The sequence below is a fragment of the Akebia trifoliata genome, chromosome 10 (genome assembly GCF_017979445.1).
Source record: "Akebia trifoliata isolate Shusen 1 chromosome 10, ASM1797944v1, whole genome shotgun sequence".
In the NCBI taxonomy this organism is placed as follows: Eukaryota; Viridiplantae; Streptophyta; class Magnoliopsida; order Ranunculales; family Lardizabalaceae; genus Akebia; species Akebia trifoliata.
In genome coordinates this window covers 28,218,750-28,228,868 of record NC_141384.1, presented here as the reverse complement: position 1 = coordinate 28,228,868, position 10,119 = coordinate 28,218,750, and the positions used below count along the sequence as shown (strand labels likewise).

The 10,119-nt window shown below is 35.7% G+C and overlaps 1 protein-coding gene and 1 non-coding gene across 2 annotated transcripts; both read left to right on the top strand.

The window, feature by feature from the left end:
- Positions 1 to 68: 68 nt before the first annotated feature.
- TRNAL-AAG (transfer RNA leucine (anticodon AAG)) lies at positions 69 to 149 on the top strand. Its single transcript has one exon. It is a non-coding gene; the product is annotated as a tRNA-Leu (tRNA).
- Positions 150 to 2,809: 2,660 nt separating this feature from the next.
- On the top strand, positions 2,810 to 5,728 carry LOC147393593 (Pyridoxal phosphate (PLP)-dependent transferases superfamily protein). Its single transcript, XM_086455000.1, has one exon. The coding sequence runs from the start codon at positions 2,884 to 2,886 to the stop codon at positions 4,789 to 4,791; it is 1,908 nt and encodes a 635-aa protein (XP_086311126.1). The 5' UTR covers positions 2,810 to 2,883; the 3' UTR covers positions 4,792 to 5,728.
- The last annotated feature ends 4,391 nt before the right edge of the window (positions 5,729 to 10,119 follow it).

Genomic DNA, 10,119 nt, shown 5'->3' with positions numbered 1-10,119 from the left:
TCCAAGGAACAAATTCATAGAAATTGAAGCGAATAAATAAATTATTATTTGTTTTGAAGTCATCAATTGTTGAGATGGCCGAGTTGGTCTAAGGCGCCAGATTAAGGTTCTGGTCCGAAAGGGCGTGGGTTCAAATCCCACTCTCAACAAAAAGCCTTTTTTTTTTTTTTTTCTCTCCTTTGCCATTTTTTTTATGGATTCTGTTCAATGTGAAAAAATATTTGGATTTTTATACGCCCCTCGGCATGGTGTATAAATAAGACCTATCCTGGGCCCATATTACTCACAGCTAAGGATGTTGTGGGCCACTCTTTGACTTGGCCCAGCTCATCATGGATCAAATATGGGTGTGAAGTTGGGCTCGTTGGATAGCTCAGTCCAATCTGATTATTTATAAATAAAATATTTTATATAGATGAATGCATGAAATATTTGTAGAAAAAATTGTTTGAAGAAATTCCTCGTAAAGAAGTCGTGGGTTGAGTTGTTGACTTTTTAACCTAAAGCAAATCCATATACAATGCAAAGACCAGTCCGCAAACAGGCCCAAATTCATATGGATTGGGCTGAGGCCTGACTAGTTGGATATCTACGATCTGTTAGTTGGCCCGATTTAGTCTAGCCCAAATCACAGCGTAGTCACAGCTACTAACACTGATGATGCCAACTCTATCCTCCCAAGTCAATCTGGACCGGCAAAATATTAGATTAACAAAGCCGGCATAACTAAAAGCTTTATAACCAAAAGCCTTTCCTAAGATCAGCTGTCACGTGTTAAGAAAACCTAATTGATGATCCCAATGATCATTTATCAGAAGACGCATGGCAATACCATTTAATGCCACGTGGAAACATCACATTAAAAGGGATATCTAACTTTGAAGCGGATAGGCCGCTTCAAAATTTCGGTAGAATTCTCTTCTTAACATGACCTGTGGCTTTTTTTTTTTATTTATGTGTAGGGCACACGTTAAAGTGCAATAGATACGCTTTGGAAATTGGAATTTCGGACTATTTTGGTAAAAAAATTATATTTTTAAGGGTATTTTGATATAAAATTCAATTTCTGAAGTGTATTTATTTTACACCCCCACTTTTATTAGTATTTGGGATACCTCCTTGGAGACACCGCGTGTAATCCAAAGAGGAGGATTATACCAAAATTTTGAAGCAGCCTACCCGCTTCAAAGTTTTTTCATGAGTAATGATAAAATTACTCTCCAGCGCGGCATACTCAATCGACTCCTCTGACGTGACATATGTGTGAACTGTAGATTTGTACTCTCTGGGATATACAACTGCACATCCCTATAAAAAAAAGTACAGTTTTGTATATCGAAAAATACAGATTTACAATTCTAGTACATGTCACATCAAGGGGAGCCAATTGAATATGCCACTTGGGGTAGTCATTTTACGATTATTTCTTCATTTTAAAGTGGGGTTAGGTGGTTTCTTGTATGAGTCGTGATTTTTTTACGCCCCTTGACGTGGCATAGGTTAGAATCATAGATTTTTTTTTACCCTCAAGATATACAATTGTACATCGCCATAAATATTGAAGTTTTGTATCTCGAGGAAAATCTATGATTCTAGAACATGCCACATAAGGGGCGCTCCGGATCAATAGGTAATTTGAAGATTATAAGAACATGAAAGGTGCATAACTGTCCTTTAATTTAAGGATTTTGTTAATGTGTGCCGTTAAAGTGCACTAAATACACTTTGGAAATTTAAATTTGAGGTGATTTCGATAATAATAATAATAATAAATTAAAAGGTTTTTTTTTTTTTTTTTTTTATAAAATTCAATTTTTCAAAGAGTGTATTTATTCCACTTTAACGTGTGCCCTTAGGACACGCTTTAACAAGACCCATAATTTTAAGGCCAAGACCTTTACAAGCAATTGACAACCACTTCATAAGAGTCTTCGCCTGCATGGAAAGTGCCGGCCACTACAAAGACCCCTTCTTGCCTCCTCAGCTTTGTTGCTTTTCACTAACAAGACACATATTACCAATATACCCTTTATCTCTTGGCCACAAAACAACAACTTCAACTTCAACAGCTTTCATTTATGCTGTGCTCCCCATACATCAAGATTGATACAAACGGATATGGATTTTCCAATCAGATCAGATTCTTTGATGTGTCAGCATGTGAATTATCAGATTAAACAACAAAAAAGAATTACAAATCTCTACCATCATTAATTTAAAGAGTTGCTATTGGCACCATAATTTTTACTTATTACACCCCAATTAAAAAATTTATAATAAGTCAATGGTTGAGTAAGTAAAAAATGTCTCAAAATTTAGACTAATAAGAAAATGACCTAGTTTAAAACCCAAAACTTTAATGTAAATAAGTACTTAAAAAAGATCTGAAGGTATGTGCCTTAATTAAGATATTACTCTAGATACGACCGAATAGCAAAACAAAACAAAACAAAACAAAAAAACGTTCACGAGCGATGTAAATAAAATATTGCTCTATTTTATTAAACGAATAGTAAGAAAATGACCTTGTTTCAAACCCAAGACTCAAATGTAAATAATCTGAAGATGTGTGCCTTAATTAACGTATAGTTCTAGATATGATCGAATAGCAAAAACAAAAAAGGGTTTCTTGAGTGATGTGTACGATTCAAGAGGTAGCACGTATCATCCTCGATGTATCTAGTAAGCATCGTTAACTTTCTCTTGAACAATGTCAGCTTTGAATCACATAACATGTTAATTTAGTAATTCTGACCTATTCATAGAATGTCCCACCAGCCAACCTGTCCAAAACTCAAATTCAAATGAGACTTTTAGTTTTTTTTTCTATCTAAACCAACAAATACATAATGATTGAGACTAAGAAAATAAAGAATAAAAATTATGTTCTTTGAGAGAAGAAGAACAGACTACAAGAAAAGAAGGATGCAATCACCTTGTATTAGAGAAGCCTCACAAGCTTGCTTCCATGGCTGTTGCCCAACCCCTTTCGTAGGATTAACCAAGTCCAAGTTGACGTGTGACGTGGACTTTGCCGCTGCAACATCAACCTCTCTCTTCCCAAACACCCAATTCACCAACCATGAATCCCTTCCTTCATTAACAGAATCTTTTTCTAACTTCATCAAAGCTTACCCTCAATACATCGAGACCAATCAAGCGGATAGTATTCGATCACAAGAGTACTGCCACCTCGACGTTACCAACCATGTCTGCCTAGATTATATTGGCATTGGCCTCTTCTCCCACACCCAACAAGTCCAATGCTCACTCCACAATTCAGAGTTCCCCTTCTTTGAAATCTCCTACAAGTGTGCCAATCTGAATTCTCAGATACTTTATGGAGGCCAAGAATCAGAATTGGAATCTGCAATCAAGAAAAGAATCATGGGTTTCCTTAATATCTCCGAAAATGATTACACCATGGTTTTTACTGCCAATCGAAAATCTGCTTTCAAGCTTTTATCAGAATCTTATCCATTCCAATCTAATAATAAACTTTTGACGGTCTACGATTACGAGAGCGAGGCTGTGAAGGCAATGATCGATAGCTCACAAAGGAGAGGAGCACGAATCATGTCGGCAGAGTTTTCTTGGCCAAGTATGCGAATTCAATCGAGCAAATTAACAAAGAAAGTGATGAGTAAAAGAAAAAAGAGAAAAAAGGGACTCTTTGTGTTCCCGCTTCAATCAAGGATGACAGGATCGCGCTATTCTTATCTATGGATGAACTTGGCACACGAGAATGGGTGGCACGTCGTACTTGACACTTGTGCGTTGGGACCGAAGGACATGGACACATTGGGTTTATCTCTCTTTCAACCTGATTTTCTTATATGCTCATTCTTTAAGGTTTTCGGGGAAAACCCCTCCGGGTTTGGGTGCCTCTTTGTGAAGAAATCTAGCGCTTCAATATTGGAGTCTTCGGCCATGGCCAGAAGTGTCGGGATTGTGAATCTTGTCCCTGTAACAGAGGCATCAGCGCGATTGAACAATTCTTCGGGTAGTGAATCAGAGATGCAACAAATAGATAAATTTGGGTTGGACGAGGATTTAGCAGTCTCAAGCTCATTCTCAGGTCCAATATCTGATCAGTTGAACTATAGGCCGCAATTTGAGGGATTCGAACATGGTGAAACGTCAGAATTGCGTGAAACACAAGCCATTGTGAAACAAAAGGAAGCATCAACTTCAGAAATTGTGGAATTAGAGAACCCCGCTAAAGAAGTGATTAAGAGCTTGGCGATTGAATGTGGGGGCTTGGATCACGCAGATCTTTTGGGATTGATACTCATTAGTAATAGAGCACGATGTCTGATCAATTGGCTTGTAAATGCATTGATGAAGCTACAACATCCACATTTGGAGAATGGGCTTCCCCTAGTTAGAATTTATGGGCCAAAGATAAAATTCAACCGAGGACCTGCATTGGCATTCAATGTGTTTGATTGGGAAGGTGAAAAAATTGAACCCATGCTAGTACAAAAGCTTGCCGATCGAAGCAACATTTCGCTAAGTTATGGGTTCTTACACAACATCTGGTTCTCCGAAAAGTATGTCGAAGAGAAGGAGTTTGTCTTAGAGATGAGAACAGATGAAGAGGTGGGAAACAAGAAGAAAGGGAAAGTTGATCAAGGAATAACTGTTGTCACGGTGACACTCGGGTTCCTTGCCAATTTCGAAGATACTTATAGGGTTTGGGCCTTTGTTGCTCGATTCTTGGATGCAGACTTTGTTGAAAAAGAGCGATGGAGATACAAGGCTATTAATCAGATGATAGTTGAAGTGTAAACTATTTGTTCATTTATTCTTTTAATTTATTTGGATCTATACGAACAGTATGTGCAGTGAGCTTACATTATGATCTTAATTACAATAATCAAAGACCAAAAAAAAAAAAAGACAAATGAATTAACAATAGAGATTATTTAATTACCAACTCCTTATTCTGTTTATTTGATTAGTTATTGTCATTTCTTTAAGTAGTTGATAGTTGATGTTATATGTTACTTTCATAAAACATATAAAAATGAAGAATTAATTATAGATTTCTAAGTTGATTGGATAGCTTTGATGAATATGTGTATTGGATAAGGCCTTGAATGTGTGTGTGGACCTACATGGGTATGGCAGCCTTGTCATGCTTTAAAGTTGCAATGTACTCCACATAGCACAGGGCCTAAGAATGTGTGAACCACAATGACTATGTTCCATTTTCATTCTCTAAGGTGTCACAAAAGGCTATTTTTTTTACCTTGAATATGAGATTGTAAATCAATGTATCACAATGTCTTTATCTTCTTTGAGTCTAAATCCAATTTCTCCCCCCTCTGATACTAACTTTGTTACAGATGTTCTCATCCCCAAACACTTGTGCAGATACTAATTTCTTTGTACATTTTATCGAAAGATCACTTGTGCCAATACCAACGCATCATTATGTGCAAATGGGGTCAATAAATTGAAGTATAAAATCATTAATGACCCAAAAGCAGGGTTTTTTTTTTCTCACAACTAATAATGTATATGATAATCTTGACTCTTGACATCCATAATCCTCGATGAATACACACAGAATAACATGTAACCTACCAACCCAAGAAACACAACTTTTCAATTGAAGGCACTCAGGGGTGAGAAATAGCCAAAATCAAAAGTGGTTGGAAGGCCCTTTTAACTACTTGATTTATAGACTATTTCCCTAACATTGAACCATTGTCATCAAGCCATTCTATTTTATTTTTGTAACTTCTTTATTATAAGTTTGGCTCCCCAGTGTTAACAAAAATGACAAATTTGAGAACAGGAAAGCATCGGTCTTCTAGTTCAGTCACTCAAGATTCTAGATGGAATTAGATTACAAACCACAAATATGTAGGTGCTAACTTAGCTAAGTTGGTAAAGGCATCTGGAGTGTTGATCTCATGACCTAGGTTCAAATCTCGTTGAACCCACCTTCACGTCGATTACTAACTACCTTGTTTGCCTAGCGGGAAAAAAAAAATAGTATATAAGAATAAAACAACCAAACCAAATCTCGTATACCCTTTGATACTCATTATCGGTGATGAATGTTACATAAAAGACCATGATACTAAATTGTTACTAACTAGATATTGCAAATGCATAATCACGAGTAATGCATGGTACACTTTCTTATGGTTTGTGGAGCCTGATGATACTAGTTATTCAAGTCACGTGCATCATCGGTCATACTTGGTTCCATGCTCACTGGGGGTTGGAGGGGAGCCAATGACACCCTTGCTCAGAAGGTGGGGATTTGGAGGCGGAATCCCTGATAGAAATTTTCTCCAAGGGTATTTTTGTAATTTCACTGGTATTAGGTGAAACCCTAGTTAGGTTTTTCTTGAGGGTATGAAAGAGTGTAATTTGTAACTGTGAAGTTCTATTCATAGTGGAATCGGTGTGATCTGTAAACGTACCTTTGAGAGAACCACATAAAAACCTCAATGTTTTGTGTATGATTGCATCTTGCTTTATTTTTCTTTCTTTACTGGTCTTGGATCGATTTCCGTACACACGCTTTGTATATCATACACCATGCCAAGCTAGAAAAAAAAAACTATGACAACCATGATCCATCTCAATCACATTTATGAGGATTAGAATGCTAGGTGGAGTGCAAATGTGGGAATTACAAAACAAAGGTTCCTCGTAACATCAACATCAACATCAACCCAAAAGAACAAATTATGAGAGACGACCATGCCAATTAGGAAACCGAAACCAAAGATTATGAAAAAATTTAAAATTATTGGTGATCATGTCTTAATGATTTTACAAAAAACTATTAGTTGCTTGAAACTAATTACACATAATCCCCCTTCATGAACATTTGAGACCTCTCTTTTCCTCATTAAGTGGGAAGAATAGGTCAAAAGGCACATTCATCGAGCAAAACATGGAAATTAATAATTAACTTAGATTTTGGATCAAAATCCAACGAGACGAGGTTGGATCTACCATATTTCTGTGAATTGGTTGGTCCAGCCCGATAACTTGGTCTGGGCCATACATACCACTACCATTAAGATGGCTTTTGTACCCCCGAGAAGAGGCAGAGTTGAGCGAGGGCCTCTAGCGCATACTAAAGGCATAAATGCCTTTCGTAATAAGCTAAACGGTATGTATTGTCTTTTTTCGAGGACTCACGCACGGCCTCTCAAACTCCTTACTCACGTTTTGTTGCCCGAGCATCAGCCTTTGCCCGGAATGGGGCCACTAGGCATTAGTCGGCTGTTTATGGCGTTCTTAGGGCCTTTTAAAACGTTCCAATGCGCGCATGCTTAGAGTTGGGCCCATTTAGTTATTGGGCTATGCTGGACCTGATTCACGTTTAAGGTCCGACTTGGACTTAGTAGCAGGCCTGTTGGTTGGCCCATCTAGATAACTTGGTCTGGCCCATACGTACCACCACCATTTGGATGGCTAAGTAACCAATTCTGTTGCAGCCCATTCATGGGGAGTTATGCTCCAACTAAAACGAACATTCTCAACATATTAGGGCTTATATTTTTGTGAGATTTATCTCGAGTTCATTTTGTGGCTTGAACATCATATGTCTGAGCTACATTTTGATAATTATTATTATTATTAAATCCCGAGGGGTTGGCTCAATGACAATTTTGAACCGATAAGCGGTTGATGCCCAAAGGTACTGAGTTCAATACCCAATATGAGCATTAATGCCTCAGCAGTTGTGGGCACTAATCCTTGGATAAGACCATGATCTATGGATTGGGCAAAGCCCAGATATGGACCCGGTCCGCTGTCTACAGGGATACCCTATCAAACTCCCAAGTGAAACAAAGATGTCAACCCCCTCATTTCTCATTTCGTCTTACAAACTTACAAACTTAAAACAGGCACAAATCTTCGAAGGAATATCTTTCACATCTTTAGCCGAAAGTTACTCATAGAAAACTCCTTTCTTTTTCTCTAAGTTAACTTATAATGACTATATTGCTTTAAAAATGATAATAATAATCTGACTCCCCTACATGGCATTCTCAAAATACTCTCCTGGCATGGCATCATTGGCATGTGCTAGCACCATAGCTTTTATGCCTCGGGATACACATTGGCACATTCCCATTAATATGTGTAGTTGTATATCCCGAGGAAAAAAGATCTATGGTTATAACACATGCCACATCAAGAGAGTATTTTGAGTATGTCACGTGGGAGAGTTAGAAAGTCGTTACTCGTAATAATAATAATAATAACCATTGGATCTCTCTATCACTCTCTAGATTTTTTTATTTATTAGAATAATTTTATTAATTCACTGATCAAAACATATAATTATTAGCGAAATTGGATTCCATTCTGAAATATCTTTTTCACATTTTTCTTTTTTCTTTCAGTTGTTGCAGGGGAAGTGGACAGACAGGCCAGATCATCCAATGGGCCCAACTGCCAAATCAAGCCCGACATGGAATTAAATGGATCCAACCATAACCTTTAATGGGGCACTTTTACTTACCCAAGCCTTGTGGGCCCTAGCCGGACTTGGTGAAGTAAAGTTAAGACCATATAGTATAAAAACACAACCGGTTCACAATAATTAGGCGACAACACATTCACACAAAGTCACCAATCTTTCAGGACACATTTTTTACATGTAAGTCACAATAACGTCCAAGACTTTGTTCTAAATTAAAAAAAAAAAAAAAAAAAAAGCCTCTCTTACCTACCTTATGAAGCCGCCTTTATTTGGGTCAAAGTCACACTTATCAACAACGACTCACCAAGTTGAATTAGTATTCCACCATCTCAAAGAAATTATTTTTATTTTCTATATAATTATTTTAGAAAATTTAAGAATTGTAGAGCAAATTGGTTCTCTCAATGGTATCGGTTCAATTTAAATAGAATCAATTTTTTTAGTAGAAATATAATTTTTCAAAAACTCAACTATTGAAGGGAGTGAATAGCCAATTTTTATGATAAGATTTCTGAAAAAAAAAAAAAAAAAAACTTAATTTCAAGTTATGGCTGAACTAAGGTTTTGGTTAGACTTTAGAAGACTATTTTAAAAAAGAATTATTAAAATAAGGTTTCTTGTAAAGTTTTAAAAATAAAATTATTAATTTTATGTTACAATAAATTGATTTTGTGTCTAAGTATAGATCGATAATGAAGATATCGACTAACTTAATTGGTAAAGTCTATAGATGATGATATCATAGACTTATGCTCAATTCCCGTCATTGCTAAGCTACTAATCCCAGTAAAGTCAAACTTCCAAATAATAGAATTATTGACCAGCATTTGGGTTCTTGAAACATTGATGGCATGGTTTAAGCTATTGATACCGAGTTGACTTGTTCAAATCATCTCATCAACTTAAAATTATCTATAAATTATATTTTAATTATTAAAAAGAAGAGTAGTAGATGTTGATTAGTCAAACATCTTGTTTGATATAAATAATAAATATTTAAATTATTAAAAAAATTATTTTATATTAACATATAAAACTTGATTTAACTCCAAAAATATGTTCAAAATATCAAACAAGTTACTCAGATCTTAGACGAGCCAATGTGATGGGCAATACATATTATTTATTTCTCACCCGATTTCCTTTTGAGGTCAAGATCAGGATGACTTGTGCAAATTATCTTAGTCTCAATGAGTTTTAAAACCACGATTGATTGTGGTAACGCTGTCCAAGCTACTAACTAGGAGTGGCAATCTCATCATGACCCTCTAACACGACACAAAATTAGTAGGTTTGGGTCAAGTTTAATTGGGTTTGGGTCATAATCGTGTCAACCCGCCTAATCTGTTTAGACAAGTTTAGTTATTCTGTCATTAACATATAATTTTAAATATATCAATAATTATTTAAGAATTTTTTAAATCATTCATTTTTTCTGGAATTTCTTAGAATTTTTTTCTAATACAAATTTTTTTATATCAAATTCTATAAAATATAAAGAGTGTTTTAAGATATTTTTAAATTAATTAATGGTGAAGCTTTAGTTTAGGAAAGAAAAAAATACTTTTCTTAATAAGTTATTTATTTATAATTATATTTTTTACGCCTTTTTTTCATTAAAATCAATAGTTATGTGGTGTTTGATTCTTAAT